The sequence below is a fragment of the Durio zibethinus genome, chromosome 23, assembly GCF_047325235.1.
Source record: "Durio zibethinus cultivar Kanyao isolate XHJ-2024 chromosome 23, ASM4732523v1, whole genome shotgun sequence".
In the NCBI taxonomy this organism is placed as follows: domain Eukaryota; kingdom Viridiplantae; phylum Streptophyta; class Magnoliopsida; order Malvales; family Malvaceae; genus Durio; species Durio zibethinus.
The window spans coordinates 10,788,685-10,813,592 of NC_143184.1; the positions used below are offsets into that span (position 1 = coordinate 10,788,685).

Consider the following 24,908-nt stretch of genomic DNA (forward strand, 5'->3'; position numbering starts at 1 on the left):
GAAAAGAAACTTTTATCATAAAAATGATCAGTACCTTCAGAAGATTCCATCGCAAATACCTGTGCCATATATTGAGCTTTAAGCTGTGCATTAGCCATAATGTTGTTGATTGCATCCCGGTCCAGATTGAAGCAATTATTGAATACAAAGCAATGGCCATAGATATAATAATACTCGAACAAAGATCTCTTAGCTTTCATATATCGCAAATGTTCCAACTTGGAAACTGTCTCTAAAGATGCACAGTTTCCTGCATCTAAAACTTCTAAATGTGGTGGAAGGTCTGGCAATGATTTGAGTCGCTTGCAATATCTTAAACGTAGATGAATTAAATTAGGTAGTTGTTTGATAATCCTAGGAATTTCCACGATATCTGATCCAGAAAGATCCAAGGCTTCCAAAATTATCAACCCAAATATATTCGAGCAACGTAACGCTTTTACGGTTGTTTCCATTGTCTCTAATTTCTGGGAAACACTCCAAGTTTTAACAGCCATTGAGATTAAGTAGTTCAAGAGATTTTAACTTACAAATGCTGGTTAGAAGGCTTTTAAGCGTTGTGCAGCCTTTCATTCTCCAAACGGAAAGCCTTGTAAGCCTTGAGATTGATGAAGGCACTTCTTCCATTGGAGTGTTATCCAGATGTAAGCATTTTATGTTCTTCAGAACAACCGGAATATTTGTGATGTTTGGGCAATCACAGAGGGAGATTTGTTCAAGGGCATGCAACTGAATAATAGTGCTTGGAAGATTATGAATTCGGCTACCACTCATATCCAAATCAGCAAGTTGATGGAGAAATCCGATTGATGAGGGTATTTCTTGTAGTTGATTCTTGCACAACAGCAATCTTTCTAAGTTTCTGGGAACTTCTGGGAATAGGTCGATGGAGCAAACTTCGAGATGGAAAATTTTAAGAGATTCCAACTTAAAGATATTCTTTAAAACAGTTTTAACCCTTGAGGGGAGCACGCCTAATTCCTTAAGTTGGTGGAGGCACCCGATTGAGTCGGGAATTTCTTCTACCGCAGTGTTTCTGAATCTCAAAATTTGAATATGCTGTGGAAGTTCAGGAAATTTCTTCAAATTTAGTAAACCTTCAAATAATACGTAAACGTTAAGAGATATCAAATGAATCATGGATGGGAGTTCAACCAAGCTTTCGCATCCATTGATTTTTTGTTGTTCAATATTTATGGCCGCTGACAAATTTGGGATGCTGGTTAAATTCTCGCAATAAGAAAGGTCAAGCACGCTTAAATTCGCAAGATTCTGTGCAATGAAGGCGAAGAAACAATATGAGATTGGTTTAAACTTTAAAGCCTCTGAACTAAAAATTGAAAAATGTGTTGGGGTTCCGTTTAGTGGGGTACAGAGTGACAAAAGAAAGACAAGCAACGCGGAATGGTAGAATAAAGGAGTAAAGCAAATTGTAAAGTGACAAAAGAAGAGGCAGGAGTCATGGTGCCTCGAAACCAGAAGGAGCTTCAAAAAGTGACTTAAGATTGCCTCAAAATCTTAGTCCAGATACAAGTATGAAGAAAACGATCAATAAAACTTCGGTGGTATCACGGCCTTTTCTAATATCAGCCATTCCCTTGACTCTCTGTTTTGTAATCTGCTTTCCTTCGAACAATCACTTGCATCTTCATTCCCTTCGTGGCAGCAAATTGAGAAAGTTAAAGCTAACCTCCAGGCTGTGACCAACTTTACAAATTTGTTCACAAGGTCTGCGATCAGGTATTAAAACTCTAGAGAATAATATAATATGAACAAACACAGTTTCTTCCAGTACTTGCAGGAAATGCCGAATCAAATTGTTTGGTTTTCCGTCCTCGCTACGCAATCGGTTAGTAGAATGGTGGACTCTTATTCCATTAACTTAGTTCAATCCCGAACAACCTTAATTATAAAAAGAAAAAAAGTTGTTGGTTTTCCTACTACAAATGTTAAACCAAGGATCTCCTCTATTAGTAATGGATATATTCACACTTTACCCGACTTTTTTTTCATTATACATTTCATTGTTTCAACTCCTTTTTGTAACTGTCTTTTCCATGGGTGAATGGCGAAAGACATAATGGATGTAAACAAGATATAGGCACCGCAAGTCGTTTCCTCGATACTAAACATGCTGCATTAGTTGGCTTTCTTTTCTTATTTTAGTTTAACTCTTCCTATTCTTAATGTTCGTGTTTGTTTTTCTTTCTACCACATAAAAGTTAAACGAAACAACATAAACTTCCAGTATTGCATAATTATAGAAGCAAAATATTGGACCATCCGGCAATAGCACCCCGCAGCAGGGTATGTCAATTCTCTCTACCTTGATGACATCAAAACAGATATCAAGTCATATTCATGTTAAACTCTGTCATTTAGGAAAAGGTAGGCATTCTAATGTGACAAAACCAAATTGTATTTGTCACAACCTCGACTTTAAATCCAAAAGAAAAATATTTGCTGAGAACTTTTTCTGCTGGTGACAAACAAGATAATGGAAACACCCATATTTTCAAGTTCAACAGTATCAGATCAGACCATTCTTTTGCCTTCCCAAGTGGTTTTAGTGGGTATCAACTAATTAACACCTATATCAAGATAAAGCAAAACCAATCTCACACAAGTACGTAAATAAACGTTTAAGGAGGATCAATTGAAGGTTTACCTGGCTGACGTGAATGCAGTAATCAAACTTCATCATAGAAATCAGAAATCAACTAGTACCTAGGAAATACGGGAAAACATCAATTAACAACATAACACCAACAAAACCGAAAATTTTACACAATTTATTTTACTTTCAGGGAAAATATAAAATAGAAACTAATGGATTAAGAGAACTAACATCTCCTGGAAATCAACCTTGGTCTCGTTAATTAGATGCATAAAGCAGAAATTTGATAAATAGAAATGAAAAAGCTTCATTCTTTTTCGCTCTTGTTCAACCTCATCATCAAAACAGAAACTTTCACTGCTCTAAGGTATTCTTGTGATAGTGGGATTATCATGGCCATTGTCAAAATTGACACCTTCTTGATGTATTAATCTGCCAAAATTTAGATTCCTAAAACTTCCTTTTATTGAGAGCCAATTTGAATGAATTGGAGAGTTTGGCTGGCATTTTATCATTTTAGGATTGCATCTGTCCTCATTATCTTGAGTACATGGCAGGCAAGCAGAAATTCCATAACTTGTTTCCAAAAACTGAAGAGGTGGTTTCCCCTCCTCTTCACTAGAGCGGAAATTTTTGTTGGATTCAACATTGCAGTCAGCATAACACTCAGCATCCACATAAAATACATGTACACCACATTTCTCCACCTTGATATTGTGATCTACACGCCTTCCATCATCTTTAGCTCTGATGTAGAATTCAAACGAGGCCTCCTCATAGTGCTTGTCTTTTTGAAACATATTCTTGTCAAACCAAATGATCATGTTATTGGACTCAAAAAAATATGGGCTTATCACAATACATAGGTGAAGTCCATCTACTTCTAAAATTATGACAATCACCGCATTTGGTTTTTAGCTAAATTTCGCAAACAATTCGAACACCAATGTCTTCGTAATTGATCTAGAAATCAACCACAACAGATGGAACAAAACACAAGAATCTCTCACTTTGCCAATCTGGACACAGCTTGATAGTTATTGAAGAATCCATGCTTCGGTACTCAAATCTTTCTGAAATTTCACTACAGGCAACAACTCTATCAAGAATATTATCGGGTACTATTTCATGAAATCCCCTCGACCTTTCTTTCACCCATTCCTCTACCATGCCCCGGAGTCTAAGATGTGCATTGGCCACTATTTTGTCAACTACACCTTGATCCAAATCAAAGCAATTACTGAATAACATGTGTACTAGGCAAGAATTCTCCCAAAACCGTCTTCTGCCCAACACCAGTTCTAATGAAGTACAGTCATGTGCATTTAGGTTTCGTAGACGTGGTGGAAGCTCAGGCAATATTATATTATAAGGTTCTTGCAACATTTTAAGTAAAAGAGAAATTAGATTGGGAAGTTGTTGCATGCTTATGGGAGTTTTCACTATATTTGACCCACTCAGATCTAGAGTCGTCAAAACATCAAATTTGCTAAAGCTACCGCTAAGGATGACACCCAGAAGATTCAAGTTTCTACTGTACCTCACACGAATTATGTGGTCATTCAAGATGGGTGTGACTTTTATATTTAATCTTTTCGAACAAGCAAGCTTTGTTAGACATTGCATAGTCTCCACGATTGCTGGGAAAGTATCTAAATTTGAACAGCCTAGGCGACTAAGTTGTCGAAGACATTTCAGCTTGCAAATACATGTTGGAAAGCTTTTAATCCTTGTACAGTCATTCACACTCAACATGGACAGGCTTTCAAGCCTAGCAATTGATGAGGGCACTTCTTCTATTGCTGTGTCGTGCGGTAATAAGATTTCTTTGTTGCTCGAAACATTTGGAAACTGGGTGATGTTTGGGCAATGACGGAGATGGATTGCTTTTAGGAAATCCATATTTACATGGATGATTTTCAATTCTTGTGCCACTCATATCTAAAAAAACAAATTCTCTGAGACAACCGATTGATGAAGGCACCTCTTCGATTTGAATATTGCTCAAAATTAAGTCTTTTATGTTCTCTGAAACATTTGGAAAACGAGTGATGTTTGGGCAATGAGAGAGACAGATTTTTCTAAAAGGGAATTCATCTTAACAACAGTACTAGGAAGATTTTTAATTCGTGTGTAGCTCATTGGTAAAGAAGCAAGTTCTCTGAGACACTCAATTGATGAAGGCACTTCTTCTATTTCAGTCCCACTCAAGTTTAATGTCTTTAAGGTTCTAGGAATTCTGGAAATATTGTGATTGGGCAGTCACTAAGACAGAGATTTCAAGAAATTTCAAATGAACAATGCATTGAAGCTCAACCGAGCTTATGCACCCACCAACCTCCAATTCTTCAATGTTTATGGATCTTGACAGATCTGGGATCTTTGTTAAATTCTTGCAATTTCGGAGGTCAATCACTCTTAAATTCACAAAATTCTGTAGGATGAAAATAAAAACTAACTACATTAATTTCAAGTCTGTAATTAAATTTAGAGTTTTATTCAAAATGGAAAAAAAAAAAAAAAAGGAAACGAAATATGTTTTCTTTTTGGATGAGCACATTATTAGAGTATATATGCCTGATCTTTAGGCCAAAGTTAGTTACTATTCGGTAATCTTAATTCCACAAGCTTCTCTGGACTAAAATTTGATGGCAAAGATTTCAATGGGCAATACTCCTACAGAAAATAACTGAGCTCACCTAGAAGAGATTTAAGATCCTGCTATGAAAGCAGTGATTTACCTTAAAAATAGTTTCGGGGAAGACACAGAAGAACTTAAAAGTAGTTAAAATTCATGATGAACCGTAATGAGTAAGACCCAGAAAGGACAGGTTTGTCGAGAACTCGTAGTGCCTTGAAGTCTCAGTTCAAGCACAGGCATAAAGCAAAGAATCTCAAAGAAAAATTGAAGCTCTGTAAAGGCTTGGTCATCCCTCCTATTACTGCAAAAACTTAAATTTCATCCTGGTTTCATTTGAGTAGAAGGGTCACCATGGTCTTTTCCAATAATCAGCTATCTCATTCAATCATTGATTCACCAACATCGGGAAAATGGCATCCTCATTGTCCTTGCTTCTAATTTCTAAATGGCTGCTCCTTTTCGGACCTCATCGGGGCTAAAACTTCCATTGCAGTCATTATATACTGATGTTCACGATTGTCTTTCTCAGTGCAAGCATCTTTGAAAAAAAGCAATGACGAACTCAGCTTCAAGGTGAGCCTAGTCGAATTGCGAGGAAAGCTGGGCTGGATCTTGTTAGGATTGCATTTGATCTCTTTACCTCTGCTTTAGCTGCATAGCAAGATGCAATAAAACAACATCGTATATTATCTTTAATTGAAAAATGCTCATTCAGTGTTGGTCGAAAATGGGCACCAATGCAAGTGAAACCATTAACTAATGTAATGAAAATCTGCTTAAACAATTTCTACTCAACATAGTTGTAGTTGTTAAAATAAAAATACTAGTAATTCAATATGCAGAATCACTTGCAATGAAAATTCTGACATCAGATGCTAGTTAGCCATCTGAGTTTGATTAGGTTCTCGTAACAATTTATACTCGCAAAATGCTAATTATCAATTTAATAATTATATAACTACTATTCTTAGAAAATGAAGATGCTGTAACAAAGGCTGGTAATTTCCTAAGTGGAGTCAGCATAAGAAGTACTAAATCTCTATGCCATCAGATCACATTATTTTAAACGTAGCTAGTTAAGAATGTAGTAAGTACTCAAGCTCTCATTGTTTGATTTATAAATATCCATTGCAATAATGAGAGTCTACCTCAAATCATCAGCTTTGGTATGCAGGTCCTTGCCCTTTGAATCATCACTGCCCCTGAAAATCCTCTTTACACAGTCAAGCTCCTTTGTTAGTGTTTCCGGACCCCCAGTCCTTTGCACAGCATAAAAACACATCCTTAATAAACCCAAGCGTTGCTGAAGCATGACCACATCCCATGAAGTGAAATTGCATTCCTGTCGTACCAGATGGCCCCTTTAGCTATGACTTGGCTTGACAAGATTCCTCTGCATACCACAAGCGGCATAGTACCAATAGGAACAACCAACCCAACTGCTAGTATTGTTAGCACAATTAAAATTCAGTGCATTTTCCATATTTAATTAAACCAACTACATTAGAATTAGTTTCAGTCTGCATTTGCCATATCCAACTAAACCTAGTCCAAACAGTTGGCCACCTTCAACAAGGCATCAAATTAATGTGCTTACACAATCAAGTAATGTGTGGCCTTAAAAGTAGCCCAAACCGTAGAATTCACTTAGCATCCTAACTAGAGATGGTAGCAGCTCATTAATGCCAGTGAATAGCAAAATTATTCCTTAAATTCTGAATGCAGACCTTAAATTGTGGGTAAAATTATTAGATTATCTGCTCTCTTTTACCTTTTGGAATTTGAAATGACAACTTTCTATTATGTATTGCAAGCAGGAAAATATGAAAGATAGCACATTTGCCCTAAATAGCCAAAGTCTTCAAAAACTAACCTTCCACCAAAAAGCTTCGCTAGCAAACCCCTGGCAATTGACTCAAGCATGTCCCCAAAAGAATGGTGGTTGCACTAATCCATTTACTGATGAATTCCACCCAAACTGATGTGACATAGGAATTATAGCAACACTCAAGTTCACCGACCCCATTTAACAAGCTTAACAAAATTAGTTCAACCTAAATATAAAACCCAAGTCCACACAAGTGATTGCTGTTTCTACTAGATGAACCCAAAAATCTATAATTCAAAACTATAAACCCCAAAAACTATAATTGAAAACTATGATGGAATTAAGCATATAGATGAAGAGTTTGGGAATTTAATTTCAAGACAATAACAAATCCCCAAAAGAAAAAGAGAGATAAAGCACATAAATGAAGAACCCACCTAAATTTTTCCCTTTCATACTTGCCACTGGTATTTGATTGAAGGAGAGTTAAAGCATCGAAGCAGAGAAAGTGTAATCACTTGTATTTTGTATGTAAAAGGAAAACAAAAAAAAAAAAATGACAGCATGAATATCCCATTTAGGTAAATAAGTTTCAAACTTTCCTTAAAGATGTTAAAATAACCTTCTATTGGAAAAAAAAAAAATTCTAGTTTCCTTTTTTTTTGTTTCCTTTTTGTTTTTATTTTCCCCAATTCTCAATAATGGTGCAGGTGTGATCTACTTTTTCTACTGTGAGATGATAACGACAAAGTTCTGACTATCAGATGATATAAACTTGCAACATCACTGATGTAGCTTTAAGAAAGCATTGAAATTGATTACGATTCAAGACCGCAAGATAGTTAAAGATTTCATGTTATGCTTCATATAATTTTTCTGAAAAGAAAAAGGTGAACTTGCACTTTCGACTAGTTATAGAAGCTCATTTACCTTGATGATCTGCAACTGCAGAGGCAGCAGCAATAGCATGTAGCAAGTAGCAAAGGGATGCAAATCTCTAGCTTCATAACATCATATTGAAGTCAAACTCTGTAATTGAGCTTGAAAAGGTAGCACATAATTAATTTGAGGGAAAAAAATTACATTTGTCACAACCTAGACTTGAAAACCCAATATTTCTCTGAAAATCCTTTCTATTGGTGACAAAGAGACACTTGAAACATTCATAATCTGCAGGTTCAAAAATGTCACATCAAGTTAAGGCTGAATTTTCATGAAAGTTCCCGAAAATGCGCAAAATACTATCGTAATTCTAAAATGCATAATGAACATAGGAAAAAATAGAACCTTTTATGGGAGAGGGGACCTTGCTTTCACATTCCAACTGCTCCTAGGTATCCTAAGAAAAGCATCAACTGAAACCTAGATCAAGAAAATGCACAGGTTATAAACAAAAGCAATTTCGCACACAAGTGGTTCAGATAAATAGTTTGGGAAGGTGCATGCAAATTAGAAATCAACTACTATCTAAAAAGAAAGTTAGGTAATAATAAAACAAAACACCACAATATTTGCATACTTTACATTTACTTTAAGAGCCAAAACGAAATTTTTAAAAAAATTGAAAAGTAGGGAAATTTCAGAAAAGAAAAACAAAATTATCTCTCAATCAGAGGAGAAAAATACAATAGTGAGTTGAGAAAATGAAAGGAGAAAATAGAATGATGAGAGAGTGGTCGGAAACAAAATGTGAAAGAAAAGCATGAAGGAAAATTTGAAAGATTCAAAGTTGAAAGCATTTTGTATTCTTTTTTTTTTTTTTTTCTAAATTACCAAGATTTAAAAGTGATGACAAATTGAATCTCAGGATGACTTACCAAAAGCTTTGGAACTGAATTGCCTGGGCTTTAAATAATATCAGAAATTTGCGAACTTGCACCTCCTCAAAAGAAACGAAACTATTTCAGTCTTTTAGGCTCTGGTTCTTCCACTTCATCAGAGCTAAAACATCGTCTGTGCCTAGGTCTTATCGTAGTCGTAGGATCATCAAGGCCTTCCTCATCATTAGCTCTGTAATTTGTGCTGGACGCAACCTCTTTGTCATTGGATCTGACAGCATCCTCATATAATACATTGACACCACATTTTTGCACTATGATATGCTCAACATTGGAATCAAAATCGCAAGCTGTAACGTAGAATTCAATGGAGGCCTCATCAAAATGGTTGTTTATGGATTCATTGATTTCCCTTCCAAAACCACTACCAAAAAGGATCACATGATTCGAATCAAAGCTTATACAGAAAGGGGCATTCCAATTCCAATGATGAGTAAGTTCGAGAGGATCACGGTCAAGGCGGTCAAGGCGCTCGGTTGTTAATAGATATTGGCACCTACCGCCGCAGACTTTGAATTTATGAGGGCCCTTAAAATTAACCACAATGCATAGAAGAAAGCCCAAAAATCTTTTACTAGAACAAGCTGGACCCAACTTGACAGTTATTGAAGAATTTTTACTCCGATTCTTGAATGTCTTTGGAATTTTACTTCCAGGGAAACAAGAAAGGAAACCATTACTATAACGAGGAAAATTATAAGCAGCAACTTCAGAAGATTTCATCGCAAACACCTGTGCCGTACATTGAGCTATAAGCTGTACATTAGCCACAATGTTGTTGACTGCATCCCCGTCCAGATTGAAGCAATTATTGAATAGAAATTCACTGTTCCCAATTTGATGAGATAATAAAAATGTCCCAGCTTCCATAAAATGCGCATGTTCCCACTGGGGAACTCTCTTTAAAGATCTGCAGTTTCCTGCTACTAAAAAATGTAAACATGGTGGAAGTTCTGGCAATGATTCGAGGTTCCCACAATTAGATAAATATAGATACTGTAAATTAGAAAGTTGTTTGATACTCTTAGGAATTTCCACTATATCTGATCCAGATAGATCCAATCCTTCCAAAGGGACAAACCGAAATATAGTCGAGGATAACTCTGTTATGGCTGTTTTACTTAAACCAAGATATTTTAGACGCTTAGTCTCTAATATTTCTGGGAAACACTCTAAGTTTGAACAGCCACGGAGATCTAGGAATACAAGAGATTTTAACTTACAAATGCTGGTTGGAAGGCTTTTAAGCCTTGTGCAGCCATACATGACGAAAGAAGCAAGGTTTTTAAGCCTTGAGATTGATGAAGGCACTTCTTTTATTGGAGTGTAACCCAAAACTAAGTGTTCTATGTTCTCCGGAACAATCGGAAAATTTGTGATGTTTCGGCAACTTTGGAGACTGATTTTTCTAAGGGCATGCAACTGAATAGTAGTGCTTGGAAGATTATGAATTCGGCCACCACTCATATTCAAACGAACAAGTTGATGGAGAAACCCGATTGACTCCGGAATTTCTTCTATTGCAGTGCATGTTAAAGTCAACTCTTCGATATGCTGTGGGAGCTCAGGAAATTTCTTCAAATTTTTTAAACCATAACCGAGTAGTCTAAAGCGAAGAGATTTCAAATGAACCATAGATGGGAGTTCAACCAAGCTTTTACACCCACTAATTTTCAGTTGTTCAATATTTTTGGATGCTGACAAACTTGGGATCCTGATTAAATTCTTGCAATGTGACAGATCAAGCACTCTTAAATTCTCAAGATTCTGTGCAATGAAAGCGAAGAAACAATATGAGATTAGTTTAAACTTTAAAGCCTCAAAACTTATAGGGTACTACAAAAATAAAAATTAAAAACAATAAATATTATTTTTTTTATGAAAATAAAATGTTAAAGAATACCTGGTCTCCATTCCAAAGTTGTTCAAAATTGCGACCACTTAATCTTAATTCAACAAGATTCTTCGGACTAAAATTTGACGGTATAGATTTCAGCATGCAATTCTCCCAATGAAAATACCTTAACTCATCAGGAAGAGATTCAAGACCCTGGTCTGAAGGAACCAACATACCACTCTCCCTAGATAAAGTAGGATTATAGAATTTGATAATTCTAAGATTAGGCATCCTTGCGAAAGCACGTGGATGTAACTGTACTTCATGATTAATTTGAGACAGGTCTAATAATATTCCCTCCACTGATTTCGTCCCCTATAATCAACAGCAAACAATAATTTACCGTAATGCATCAAACATTTATCAAGTCAAGATGAGCAAGAAAAAAAAAGAAAAGTTAGTTCAGTTAGCTCTTACCTTGCCATTCTTTAACATTTTACAAACATCATCTGAATTCCATAATCTACTACATTCTTCTGGCCATCGAGATTCTGAACTGATAATTATCCTACCCATCTCTTGTAGCAAATCATGCATGCCAAGGTTGTTCTCTCTTGTATCATCTAAGAGGCATTTATCAACAAGGTTGGTAATTGCCCAACCAGCAGTCCCATTATAGCAACCGTCCAGTATTTTTGTTACACTATGTATACCACACCCTTTAAAGAATATTGCGATATCAAGAAATATCTTCTTCTCTACATCTTCCAGCCCATCAAAGCTAATCTTCAGCACATCGTGAATTTTCGGATCGGAATGTTGCTTTAATTTATTCAATGCACTTTCCCAATATGCTTTGTTCTTCTCACAAACAGTAGAACCCAAGACTTTAAGAGCTAGCGGAACGCCTTTAGCATATTCCAAAAACTTATTTGATAGATCCTTATAATCATCAACAAGGCCGTTTTGGTTGAAGGCACGCAGAGAAAAAAGCTTAATGGAGTCATTGTAACCTAATCCCTTAGCCTTGTACGTTTCATCAACTGATCCATTTGTAAGGACTTGCTTGTTTCTGGATGTTATAATGATTCTACTACCAGAACCAAAGTGGTCATGGCAAATTTCTAATTTTTCTAATTGGTCCCAATCATTGACATCATCAAGGACAAGAAGAACTTTCTTACGACGGAGTCTATCCTTGATGAAAAAGGGCATTCTAGGAGTACCGATATGGAGGCCGTGCTGGTTTAATAATTGGGAAAGAAGTTGATCCCGCAGAGTGATTGCATTTGCAGCAGGTGTTTCTAACTTCTCTCTAACATCTGCCAAGAAGTAACAACTTTCAAATTGACCACGGACTTCATCATATATAGCTTGAGCAAGAGTTGTTTTGCCTATACCAGGCATTCCCCATATCCCAATAATACGAACATCCTCCCCTCCAAAGCACAACAGTGATTTGATTTGCTCCATACGAGGAAATATTCCAATGAGTCCTTCGCAATCACCTTTAGACAACCGATCCAACTTGTTTACAATATCTTTAACAATATCCTCAATGACTGAGGGCTCAGGCCTATCGAATAAGCAAAAATAAAGAAACGAGTTAAGCCTAAGGTAATGAAGATTATATGAACAAAACTTACGCTTCTTAAGGGAAATTTTTTAAAACAAAAAAATTCAAAAGAAAATTAACCAATTTAGTGCAAGAAGCTTAGAGCAAGAAAAACAAACACTTAACTTATCTCCTGCAATGGACCACCCACTTAAGCCGGCAGCTTTAGTCAAAGCGAGTCTCCACCCCTTAACCTTGTCTATCCTGTTTCTTTCATGGTCAACAAAAGCTTCTTCAAAACTCCCTTTTAGTTTTCGTATATCGGATGGGTTAACATGGTAGAAAATGGGTACCACAAGTTGTCCTCGTGAATCCCTGCATTCCATTATCTTGGAGAGTTCATCCAAGCACCATGATGAAGTAGCATACTTCTGAGAAAAAACTATTACGGAAATCATTGATTTTTCGATTGCTTCCAACAGTGCGGAAGAAATTTCCTCTCCCCTCGGAAGTTCTTTGAAATCAGCATAAGCTCCAATCCCTTTTCCTTTCAAAGCTTCATACAGGTGACTGAGGAAGGTATTGCGTGTGTCTTCACCTCTAAAACTCAGGAAAACATGATGCTTTGCTTGAGTTAAGAAAGCAGAAGCAGAGGAAGAGAAAGCCATAACAGAGAACAAGAAGGTTTTGTGATGTTGCGTCTGTAACGCAGTAGGAAAAAGAAGTGAATAATGAACGCAACTAAAAAAGACTCCAAGGCGAAAAAGAAAGAGAAGCAACGCGGAACCATCATCCGGCAAAGGAGTCTAGCAAAGGGAGAATTACAGATTGATGCAATGCAATGAGAATATTGAATAATTGTGAACACAGCAGTTAAAGTAAATCAGTTATTAATAAGTAATTGATTCAATTGATCAATATCATCATTTCTAATGAAATAATTTTGTGTTCAAATTTTATCGATAATTAAAAATATAAATAATATATTAATACTTGTAAGTTATTTAAGTTCAATTAGAATAAAATTCAAATAATTGAATCAAGTTTGAGCTCAAATAATTTGATTCAATTCATCGATCGAGTCAAGTTTGAATATTTTTATATTAGATTTAATATGCTCACAAATTTAATCAAATTTTTATATTTAAATATATTTTTATTATTTTAATTAATAAAATATCTCGAATTCAAATTCGAACTCAAACATAAATAATTAAACTTTTATCGAATATAAAAATCGAATTTATTTTTACATGTTAATCAAACTTAATCGAACAAATTTGAGTAGCTTGATTTTTATCTCAAATTAAGTTTGAACTAAAAAATAAAACTCGATCAAGTTCGAATCGAACATCGAACCTTGAATTTTGAATTAAGTTTGAATTCAAACTTAATACTGTATCGATTCAAACTCAATTAATTATATTTTTATTGATAATTATTTATTAAAATCATTTTAAATATATAATTTATAATTATTTATTTTAAATTATTAGATGTGATATACTTTACTATAACACAAAAAATTAAATAATTTATTTACTTTTGAATTTTTGTTAAAAAAAGAGAAAAAGCATTTCCCTTTTATCAATTTTTTAAGTCTGTTCCCTTTTCAATAAATTTTTTTATGTACGACAGTAAGCAAATATTCTTGGTCCACCGCAAGCAACGAGGAATGGTACATTAAAAGAGTAAAGCAAATTGAAAAATGTCTTTGGATTCCTTTTGGTGGGGTACGGAGTGACAGAAGAAAGACAAGGCAACGCGGAATTGTACGCTAAAAAAGTAAAGCAGCAAATTGTAAAATTATCATTGGATTTCGTTTGGTAGGGTACAAATGTAATATGTTAAAAATTCAATTAATCTTAAAACTTTAAAATTGCTTATATTGAGATATTAGTTATAAGTTATGAGTATAAATCATTAAAGTTATCAGGGGATAGTTTTTTTCTTAAAACCACAGATTTTTTTGTATAAATCAATGTTTTTAAATTCACAAAGTTAAGGATTAGTTTTTAAAGTATATCTATAAAAGTTAATAGATTATTAAATTATTTCACTTGTAAGATTTAAATACTCCATCATTAGTATAAAATTAATAATCTATTAATTATTTTATTTTTATTTTATTTTATAAAGAGACATGAAAAAATTAAAATAAAAAACCTTAATTTAAAAAGGTATGTTGTTTATATTCTACAAAACATTTTGTAGTTAAAACAAAAGTTATTATTGTCAAAGTGACATGTGCGTGCGAAGTGAGGTATATGGCTCATTATTTTTTAAAAAAAATTATTTTATAACACATTTTATTTTTTATAAATTAATTTTTTTAATTTATACTAAAAAATATATATTATAATTATAATTTTATTTGTTAAATTAAAAAAATCTCATACCAATGTATTTAATAATTTTTTTTATTTTAATCTCTTATTAAAAAAATAAAAATCTCACTTATCATATGTCTCGAATCTATAAATAATTATTTTGTATTACGGGAAGAACTAATAAATAATCTTCCATCATGTCCTAAATTTATGCAATTAAAAATACCTATAGTATCCATTTAAAGTGATTGTTATAAATTAAAAAACTTTAAAAATTTTTATTTCAATTGAAAGGTTATGACTCAAGCTATACTTTCTTTTTTTTGCTATTTAATTTCTGTTTTTTTTTTTTTAAATATTTCAGTCAATATATTTTATAAAAGAGACGTGTAAAAATTAAAATAAAAAAACCAATTTAAAAAAATATGTTACCTATATTGCACAAAACATTTTGTGATTAAAATAATGGTTATTATTATTAAGAATGATAGGTGCATGCGATAGGAGGTATCAAGGCTCATTATTTTTAGAAGAAATTATTTGATATAATAATAATGAAATTTTTTTAATTTTATAAGATTAAGATGGTAATATATTTTTTATTTTTTTAAATTAATTTTTAAAATTTTTAAATTTTTAAATATATATTAAAAAAAACATATGTCATTTTTTAATTTTATTCATAAAATTAAAAAAATTTATCATTAATATATTTAATAATTTATCTATTTTTAATCTCCTGTTAAAAAAGAAAAAATAAAAATAGTTTCCCTTTTATCAATTTTATAACTTTCTATTTCTTGCTTCAATAAATATTTTTATGTTTGTAGGATATTCTCAATATTGTTGGCCAACTTTATCAATTTGTAATTACCCCAAAGCAAATTAAAAAATGTCTTCCGCTAGTTTGGTGGGTACCAAGTGACAAAAGAAAGAAACAACGCGGAATCGCACAACAAACGAGTAAACCAAAATGTCTTTGGATTCCATTTGGTGGGGTACAATGTGACAAATCGTCAAAAAGAATGACGAGCAACGCGGAATCCTACAATGAAGGAGTAAACCAAATTGTAAAATGTCTTTGAATTCTGTACGGTGGGGTGCCAATTTACTTTGTCGAAAATTCTACAAAGTGAACACCAATGTTTTTACATTACCAGTTAGATTCATACTACTTGAAAGGACGAAATAATTTGTTTTTTATTTTTATTTTGAGGTTTGAGTAAGGTAAGAAAAAAAAAGAGAAGTGAATTATGTGTGCGAGTTTCAATCTTGTCATTCACGAGCCCTGTGCTGTGTTTTTTTTTTATATTTTATAGATATCCGTTCTGTATGCATACTCATAAAATATTATAAATTCATACTTTTTTTTATTTAATGAACACAGAAAATCTTATTTTTAAAAAAGTAAAAAAAATATAAATTTGTTTTTTAGTTTTTTTATATTTTTCCTGTAATTTTTTATAAACATATTTTTAAATGAAAATTATTAAATAACATGATGATTTAAAACTTATAAATATGTATTTTTAAATGAAAATATATTAGATCTAATAGATTCCGAGATAATTTAGAACCTAGAATTCACCATAGGCAAAAGGCAAGATGCAGGATATGAAATTCAGTTGAGATCCAAAATACCACAAAAGAGACAAACATAAAATAAAATAAAAGAAAGAACGTAAAATATTCCAAAATGTAGATCATTATATTTAAACAAATAGTGTTTCTTGTTAAAGGACTAATAAAAAACAAGCATTCCCTGTATACAAATACAAAAACAAAGAAGCCATGAGAAATTGCATATGTGATTAATGTGTGATGATCAGCACCTTCTTGAAGATATGAAGTAAAATTATCCCAATAAACTAAAATATGGTGACCATCGATTAGATTTCCTTGGAATAAACTAAAGAAGTTCGCTCCCATGGTTAAGAAGGGTTGTTTGTGGTGAAAGGCAAAAAGAAACTCGAGCTTTTTGTGCACGCGGCTGGCAGAAGAGGGAGAAATCGAGATTGTTTATCATGACAGGGAGTTCAACTACAAATTACAAAATCCAAATTTTCTATCGGACAATGGTTGATCCATGAACACAGATAAGTTCTGCTACAATGCAACTCCGACTCCCTTGAAAGACAATGCAAACACATTAGATCTTTCTATACATTAACGTAAGAAACAGCTTTATGTTAGTTTCCCATCTCAATTTTTTTCTTCTTTTCTTTTATACGGACGGGCACATCTATTTCTGTTCATTGGTACACAATTCTTTAGAAAGAATTCCAACCAATGAGTGAAGACTAATCTTCCGATTCAAGTCAATCCGCCACACAGAATCCCAAAAGCGGAGGTGCCTATTTATGCCAACGGCATAAGCTGAATATTGTCAATTGTCAGTATCTTCAAGGCCATGACTGGCACAACACTTTGAGATATGAAAGCAATGGTGACAAGTCTGCTCTAGTTTGCAGCAGCAACCCAACGGTTTTAGGACAACCATGTGAGTCAGTATCCGTATCGATCATTCAATGTAGTTCTCCCATCACCAGATTGCCCTGCAAGGAACATGAAAAACTTGTAATAAAATCATCGATAGTCCAATGAATGGAACCAAGTTGAAATCCATTCAGCAGTACCCATTACAGATGCTACACTTATACCCAAATTTCAGGTTCAGATGACACTAAGCAATAATTAAAGGGAGTACCTTCAGGAGGAACCCATGATTCATATTCTGGATCTGGATTGCTATTAAGAAATGAAGGCTTCTCAGGACCAAGCACCCGTTTTTGCTTTTTCTCTTTCTTAGATTGATTTCTGGCCAACATTTCAGGGGTTTCACACAATTCCTCGTCCTCTGCATGGTACCCTCTAGTGTGCTTCAGTAACAGTGCCACAGCATTCTGTGCGATTTCTTCAGCTCCTGTAGAGGATAATGTAGATTGCTCAGAGGCTTTGTCATCACTTTCAGGGTTCTGAACCTGTTTCCGTTTCCTTATAATCAGACCAGAGGCAGTAGTTTCAATTCCTGAGTGCCCTTTAACCTGTGGATCATCAACACTCCCAAGTACTTTCTTCCTATCTTTGTAATCAACAAATTCGTCAACTTTATGTGTATCTACTTCTACTACTTGATGTGACTCTTTAATCTCCTTGTTCTCAACAGCACCAAGCCACTGGGGCTTTGCAACAGTATAGATAGCCTTTTTCCCGTCAGCTGTATCACTAATAATATTCTCTTCTGGTTTCTTGATTGATTCCATAGAGACATCTACAACTCCCTCTTTCTGCATGGAAGAATTTGCTGGTTCTGTAGATGTACTGATTTTTTTGGGTTCCTTTGGAAGCTGCTTATTGACAGCAGCAGCAGGAGGTCTTGATTTGTCAGGTCCTGGTGCTGGTGCTTGTGCCTTTGTATCCCTTTTCTTAGCAGCTTCTCCTGTTGGATCAGCAATCTTCAACAGGTAGAAGATCCGGTCCAACTCCAACTGAAGGGCAGACATTTCCTTCTCAAGTTGCACTGTCCGATCAAGCACTGACAAAGAAAGATAGGAAATCAGCCACTTTTGCTACTTGCATCTCAGAATTTACTTTTTTCATTTTTAGATTGTGAGAAAGTAAACACAAATAGAAAAAAAGATGACCATATTTAAAAATGAGAAAATAGCTTAAATGTAATAAATATCCACACACAATGGCTACATAGCATAGAGAAATAAATTCTTCATTTTTATCATCCATAAAACTCAAATGCTTATTTATTAATTATTGAAAAATATTTTTGCTTTTGTAAGCTAAGGCTACTTTTTGTGTTTTACGTTCAAAGAAAAAAGTATGTAGCAAAAGGTTTAAAAGAACCAAGGAAAAAGAAATGAAAGAAATTTAGGAATATATAAAAAAGCTAATGTTCACAAACAACTGGGAAGAAACTTGAAGAAAAACCAGAATAACAATGTATAGCAAAACAAGTAGTCTATGATTTGGAAATCAACAATGAGTTAACTGTTTGTGACATCAGCACTCTGCATCTTTGATGTGCAGAACTTTTAGGAATATTTTTTTTTAATGTAAAAATGTCTCACCTAGCTGGGATGAAAGCCCAGACATGTAAGCATCAAGTGCATCTCCAGCTTCACTTTCTACTGCAGTTTCTGATGCCATTTTATTCTTCTCATTCGACAGCAACTCTTTCTTGCCTTCAATTTCTTTCGTAATGGCGTCTCTCTTATCAAGAAGACTATCAGCAGTTTCAATAGACTGGGTTTCACCAACTTTTTGCACAGTAGGTTTCTTCTTTGTCCGGTCATAGAATTCATCATCATCACTGAAGAATCACAAATCATTATAAGCATTAACTATTAATCTAGTTTCATAAGACAACTAAAAATAAACCAGATGCATAACCATATCATATACTTAAGGAAGAGAAAAACTTAAAGAAAATGCTTAGAAAATTGAGAAAAGTAAATGCAATAACTGCTAATTATAAATATGTTTTAGATGAATAACTAAAGCAATATGAATAACTAGAGCAAATAGCTAAGTATATAAAAAATTTTCCATGCATTTCAAAAATTGTGGCACCAGAGGCAAATATAAAATCTTCTTTTTATTGTTTTGCTGTATCTTAAAAGATTTCTATATCCACCAGGAATTTCTCATAAAGACAATTACCTTGAAAAGTCTTCATCATCATCCTCTGGCCCTCCCTTCCTCTTACCACGAGACATTGTTCCACCACGTGCACCTATGCTTTCACGAATACTGTCATTTAGTGTCTCTTCTAAGTTTTCAAGCTCTTCCATTATCTACCAAAATTGTAAGAAATAGTGTATCAATAATTTTCTTTAAGTTCTCTTCGCAATCAAAGGGAAGATGAGGGCCAATAAGAAACCTTAAGGCCCAATATTAGAGAATCAATTCGTAAACTCCAATGGAATACATCAGACTCCTATCCACATAACTTTCAATATACCTGTGTTATTCGTTGTTCATTTCTAGCAATCTGAGTTTGCTGGCCTTGTGTCAACCCACCTTGAGCAATGTCTTTCGCACGTATTGCATCTATCTCTTTCTTCATATGAGCAATCTACATCCAGAACAATGAGTTGTAAATGATAAATGACAAGCACTGAAATTGACATGGAAAGATGAGAAAGTGACACCTCTAAGTCGAATAAAAAAGAACTAGAAAGAAAGTTCAGACAACTAAAAGCGAGCAGCCTAAATGAGGAAAACAAATATCATTAAATACATTTCATGAAAAGAATTCTCAAAGAGACAAGGACTTGCCTTTTCAGTCCTTTTTATTATCTTATCACGGGTTTTTTCCTGCTTCTCCGTAAGCTGTCCTTTGTAGGTTTGCCAAGTCACTTCATCAGCTTCGTCCTAAATATCCCAATGACAGAAAAGAAAATTAACAAAATTATCCATTCGTTCTTACATCAAAACAATATAAAATTAGGGATTGAACAGAAAAAAGTTTGATATATGAGGCCATTGTGAAAATCGTTGGCTCTAGACCCTCCCCCCCCCCCAAAAAAAAAAAAAAGAGGGACAGAAAGTGATAAAGACAGCTTATAATTAAATCCATACATATGCGTCAATAAGATATTCAAATAAGCAATCAGCACTAATTAGCCAGCAGGGAAGAAAGCCACCAAATTCTTTATATTTATCTAATTGCTCGCTGATGGAATGATGTGGATCCTCAAAGAAGTACAACAATTGTGTCTTTGCACGCATCAAAGTTTTGTGTGAAAGAGTTCAGGTCTTTTTCTTTTAAAAAACATTAATGACATAGAAAATCAACAAAAAGAAATTCCAAGAGCATAGCACAAGACGTCAATCACGAAAAGAATACAAAATTGCATCCTTCGCTAATTATATTAGTTTCTAAGTATTTCAATCTGATTACACTTTAAGATACAAGTTATACAAACCTCTGCTTCTTCAATAGCATCCTCTCCCATGCCCCATGAGATACCGTCAGAAAGAGATGCTTCCGCCCTTGCTCGTCTAAGTGAAGCTTCTTGATCTAACAACTCTTCTCGGATCTTAGCTTCTCTGATGACTTTCAAGTCTTTTTCCTACAACACAAAAACATTAGAAAAGTAACAGCAATTTAACACAGTAAAGAAAATTGCATAAAATATATGAAGTAAAATTTTAATGGCTGAAACAATAGAAAACTTCTGCTGTTTCTCTCTAATTCTTCTTTCAATACAACAATATAATGTAACTAAATGTTAAAGCCAAAGAGAAGGTTATGACCCAGAACATATAACTCAACAAAGTATTTCCTAATAGCATTTCCTTCAAAAGATGTCAAGTAACCAAAGTAAATAAAATAACTCAATTTTTTTTATCCTTTGAAAATGATACAACGGGATTCTTAATTGTTATTTACCTAGACTATTACTCCTACCACCAATTGCTTCAATCTTCAATCATTTTAGAAATTTAAAAAGAAAAACTATTGATTCCATAGGGAAAGGTGGCATGAAATTCATCAATGCACAGGACGCTCAGAGGTTTAACAAAATTTAGTAACCCACCCTAGCCACTGCTCTCTAAAGTATTCCAAAAGAGAGTTCCAGTTAAAATATATTCAGATTGTTGGATGCAGAGTCATGATGTTACATTCCCAGCAATTAAAATGTCAGATATTTATGCATGCATTTATGAATAAACTAAAATGAAAGGGTATGAAACATGATGGAGATTTTTGCCTACATGATTGCCACTGCACAGGTCTGTACATTAGTTCATAAAATGGGACGCGAACATGTGATTGAGTATGATTACTGACAAGTGAGTTTCATGAGTTTTTTAGAAACTGGAAACTGGAAATTCTAATAAAGAAAAGATTTATGCAAACAAACAAATCTGAGGACAAAAAAGTAATTCTATCTGTTAAACACTTCAACCCCTAAATTGAAAAACTAATAGCAAATGAAAGAACGAAAAACCATAAATTCGTAGCATAAAAATCTTACTGGTGGCATCAACTCAGAAGGCCCTTGGAAAATATACAAACGAGATGACCTGCACAATAAGAAAGTAGAAAAAATAATCACAACCTGACATAATATCTTATTTCTCTCCCTTGTTTCCTTTTTCTTCCATAAGTAAAAAAACAAAGACCATCCAACATGGTACATGAGGTGAATGCAATGAAGCATTAGAAAAGTTCAGAAAGTGTAGAGCAAACTGAACCCCAAGCTATTAAAAATAAAACCAATAGAAACTTATACAGCTAATCTGCAAAATCCCAACCCCCCTCACCACCATCTTCCCCTATGTTTGCAGGCCTATAAAAAAAGAAATGATGAATTTACAAGTGAAGAAAGTACGCCTTCTGATCAATACTTATATCATTTTTTCCCACCATAAAATCTATGAGGCCCAAGGGATTCTGCATAAAGGAGCTAAGCCAAATAGTCCTTTAGTGGGGACAAGGGACGGACCGATATATGAACATCAGAATAACATGCAATGCTCAACCAAATTTTGGATCTAAGACTGATATTGCATTTTCCCTTTACAAAAGATACCAATCAAATGAGTAATTAAAATAATACAAAAGAAAATCAACCAGATGAAAGGCATTGAAAGAAAGATAAAGAAATGAAAATATGAGCAAATCAAGACACCCAAGCACAAGTATACTTACTGGCCAAACCGAATGACATCACCTACGTGTAAGTCCACATAAGTCCTTTTTGTTACCTAATTATTTAGGAAAGAATATCAACTCAGCATGAGATATGACAAGCACAAGAAATTATAATCTAGCAGAAAGTCCATAAAATTTTCCACATAATATCAAACAAGCAACTTAAAGCAACTGGACAACCAAACATCAATTGCTTATGATAACAGAGGTTCAGTCATCTTCACCCTCTACAAGAGATATACAAATCCCGAACAAATTAAGAATATGTATGTTTATCTACTCTTTGCTTGATTGAATCATTAAAAAAGAAATTATAAGCATCAATAACTTCCTGGCTGATAGAAGCAAAAATAATAGGAGAAGAAAGGATTTATGCGAGGAAGCCCAGCCAATACTATTGAACATTGTAAGCATAGCTCTAAAATGTCCAACTGTAACAACCTAAGGCTAAAAATTCAAATTATAGATAAGATATCCTGAAAATGCCCCCAATAAAAGAGATCAAAATTTCAAAAGCAGCAAATAAGTGAAAGAATCCAAGAGAAAAATTTCAAGCATGAAGCAGAGAGTTGACCTGCAAATATTACCATCTTAGCCAAAAATCCAAAAAAAAAATAAGAAAAAACTGAAACAAGGTAGCATGATAATATGCAACTCAATACAACAAACAGAATACAGTTGCATGGCAATACCTGACTCTTGTTGATAAAAGTGCCATGCGTACTGCCAAGATCATAAAGATAGGCCTCCCCGCTGCTCCTAAACTGAAGCACTAGTAAAGAGAAACAAGTAATTAAAAATAACAAAAGGAAAACCATTAGCATATTCCTATAATTAACGTTCTACTTAATCCTAGAATTCCTATATTTGTGCATAAAACCATAAATATTTCAAGTGCAACAAACAGCCTACTAATAGTATTACAAGGATAAGGAAGAGGAAAAAAATTTACAAGAATAAAATCTCATCAAACACCATCTTTTTTGGGCAATGTAAAAACACAATTTTGTTTAGTTCAGATGCCACAAATTTGTTAGTGGGGTGGTGATGAGCAAGTTTTTGTAAAATAGAAAACACAAGTGAGTTAATTGGAGATTAGAGAATGCATTCATTGTGCTGCCCAAGACAAATCAAACTTCTAGAGGGTATAGAGTCTAACATTTTAGACAAATTTGATTAATTGGTTCACAAGAATATAACAACCCTCACATGCTATCATGTCAGGCAGCCAAATATGGTTTATTATAAAGTACAAAGAGCAGCCAGAAGGAAGAGTTCACCAAATCATAAAAGCTATACTGCAGAAAATAAAGATAACTACATCTTAGTTGGCCAACTTAAAGAATCAAAATTGGAGAAGGTTGATAGCCTTCATAATGAACTTGAAATATGTTATGCCAATAACCATAACATTGACGATGTAAACTTCACAAAGTAGAAAAAATCTATAAAATCTTTGTTTCTTGGGCATCCAACTGATTTGCCATTTAAAATCATACATTTTCTTGCTTAGCTAATTGAATCTACTTCCTTAGAATCCCAACAAAATAACATATTGTAGCCCTTATTTAATTCTAGAAACAAATATTTCCACAAAGACAAAAAATTATTTTCAACTCCGCCAACCAAACTTAAGTTATTTAATAACTAGCTTAATCCTCATAGAAAATTAAAATAGTCAAATAAAAAGATTTACCAGCATGAAACCGCGAAATAGTGGGATGCTCAAGCACAAAATCGCAGAGATCAACACGCCCAAACATATAGGCTCCCTTCTCGTTCCTATAAAAACAAAGTTCACTATTATTCAACAATTCCAAAAATAAATAATAAAAATGATGGCTTCAAAGGAAAGGGTAAAAGTAATTACACTTGAAATTGGTCAACGATGCAGCCATCTTTAAGGACCTCAAGGAAGAAGCGGTGAGAAGGAGGTCCACTCCACTGAGGGATTGTGTAAGGTACAGAAGATTGCTTTGAATTTGATTGCTTTTCAATTGAATTTGGTTCTGAATTTGAATTTGATTGTTTTTCTTCGTCTAGGGAGTTAGGGTTTTTGGGAGGAAGTGGCGGAGGACCCATGGAGGGTTTGTCTGTTGTGGGTTCGGATTCTTCTTGGATGATCAGTTCGGGTTCCGTCGACGGGTTAGGGTTTCGGGGAGGTGGTGGACCCATCGCGGATGTCATGGCTGCAGAGAGAGAGAGAGTGAGGCGGAGAGGTGTTGCAGAGTCCAAGGAGACTAACGCGCCACGGCGAGCTACGTTAAACAGATCTTAAATTGGGTTTGCACTAAAGGGGGAAAATGGGCTGCTCGGTTTTGGGTGGATCCATCTTTTTTTTTTTTTTTGGGAATATATGCAAGGAAATAGACAAGGCTCAAATTATAGAATTACAGACATATATAATAAGCCACATACAATACCAACATATTGACATACTCTCGTGCTAATTTTTTTCCTCATTGCTTTTTATTTTTTTTTTCTCAACCACATTTTGGTATAAATTAAAAAATTGATTCATAAAAATATTAAAGATTGATTGAGTTCCTCCGTAAAGAAAGAGAGATTGTCACCCAACTTTCAA

At 34.1% G+C, this 24,908-nt stretch overlaps 2 protein-coding genes and 1 pseudogene across 24 annotated transcripts; all 3 read right to left on the bottom strand.

Moving 5' to 3' along the window:
* Positions 1-1,216: 1,216 nt before the first annotated feature.
* Positions 1,217-7,181, bottom strand: LOC149512203 (disease resistance-like protein DSC1; annotated as a pseudogene). The gene is made up of 6 exons (XR_016332386.1): positions 7,132-7,181; positions 6,610-6,651; positions 6,407-6,517; positions 5,421-5,559; positions 2,849-5,075; positions 1,217-2,727 (listed from the first exon to the last, which is right to left on the bottom strand). The product of XR_016332386.1 is annotated as a disease resistance-like protein DSC1 (transcript).
* LOC111313165 (disease resistance-like protein DSC1) lies at positions 5,322-13,029 on the bottom strand. 21 transcript variants are annotated; one of them, XM_089753211.1, is made up of 10 exons: positions 12,503-13,029; positions 11,239-12,337; positions 10,828-11,136; positions 8,904-10,691; positions 8,374-8,448; positions 8,170-8,256; positions 8,017-8,087; positions 7,524-7,603; positions 6,407-6,651; positions 5,322-5,909 (listed from the first exon to the last, which is right to left on the bottom strand). In XM_089753211.1, exons 1-4 carry the CDS (start codon positions 12,982-12,984, stop codon positions 8,985-8,987), a joined length of 3,597 nt encoding a protein of 1,198 aa, XP_089609337.1. In that variant the 5' UTR covers positions 12,985-13,029; the 3' UTR covers positions 5,322-5,909; positions 6,407-6,651; positions 7,524-7,603; positions 8,017-8,087; positions 8,170-8,256; positions 8,374-8,448; positions 8,904-8,984. The 21 variants fall into 21 exon arrangements, with proteins under 21 accessions (XP_089609337.1, XP_089609323.1, XP_089609329.1 ...); XM_089753197.1 differs by having other exon boundaries at positions 6,407-7,312; XM_089753203.1 differs by adding an exon at positions 7,132-7,236 and having other exon boundaries at positions 6,407-6,697; positions 8,017-8,256.
* A 3,306-nt stretch (positions 13,030-16,335) lies between these two features.
* On the bottom strand, positions 16,336-24,696 carry LOC111314612 (SMAD/FHA domain-containing protein). Of its 2 annotated transcripts, none has more exons than XM_089752698.1 (12): positions 24,195-24,696; positions 24,021-24,106; positions 23,017-23,088; positions 22,322-22,377; positions 21,645-21,693; positions 20,589-20,735; positions 19,939-20,034; positions 19,622-19,735; positions 19,321-19,454; positions 18,729-18,970; positions 17,354-18,181; positions 16,336-17,201 (listed from the first exon to the last, which is right to left on the bottom strand). In XM_089752698.1, exons 2-12 carry the CDS (start codon positions 24,024-24,026, stop codon positions 17,152-17,154), a joined length of 1,794 nt encoding a protein of 597 aa, XP_089608824.1. In that variant the 5' UTR covers positions 24,027-24,106; positions 24,195-24,696; the 3' UTR covers positions 16,336-17,151. The 2 variants fall into 2 exon arrangements, with proteins under 2 accessions (XP_089608824.1, XP_022771867.2); XM_022916132.2 differs by having other exon boundaries at positions 23,017-23,096.
* Between the last annotated feature and the right edge of the window lie 212 nt (positions 24,697-24,908).

Excerpts from the sequence above, each read along its gene's own strand:
- LOC111313165 (XM_089753214.1), bottom strand. The coding sequence starts at position 12,984 with ATGGCTTTCTCTTCCTCTGCTTCTGCTTTCTTAACTCAAGCAAAGCAT. Across the intron at positions 12,338-12,502 it reads TGGTCCATTGCAGGAGATAA|GCCTGAGCCCTCAGTCATTG; the intron begins GTTAAGTGTTTG and ends CTTATTCGATAG. Across the intron at positions 10,692-10,827 it reads AACTTTGGAATGGAGACCAG|AATCTTGAGAATTTAAGAGT; the intron begins GTATTCTTTAAC and ends TTCATTGCACAG.
- LOC111314612 (XM_022916132.2), bottom strand. The coding sequence starts at position 24,511 with ATGACATCCGCGATGGGTCCACCACCTCCCCGAAACCCTAACCCGTCG. Across the intron at positions 24,107-24,194 it reads ATCGTTGACCAATTTCAAGT|GAACGAGAAGGGAGCCTATA; the intron begins GTAATTACTTTT and ends TTGTTTTTATAG. Across the intron at positions 20,736-21,644 it reads CTTCTGAGTTGATGCCACCA|GAAAAAGACTTGAAAGTCAT; the intron begins GTAAGATTTTTA and ends TTTGTGTTGTAG.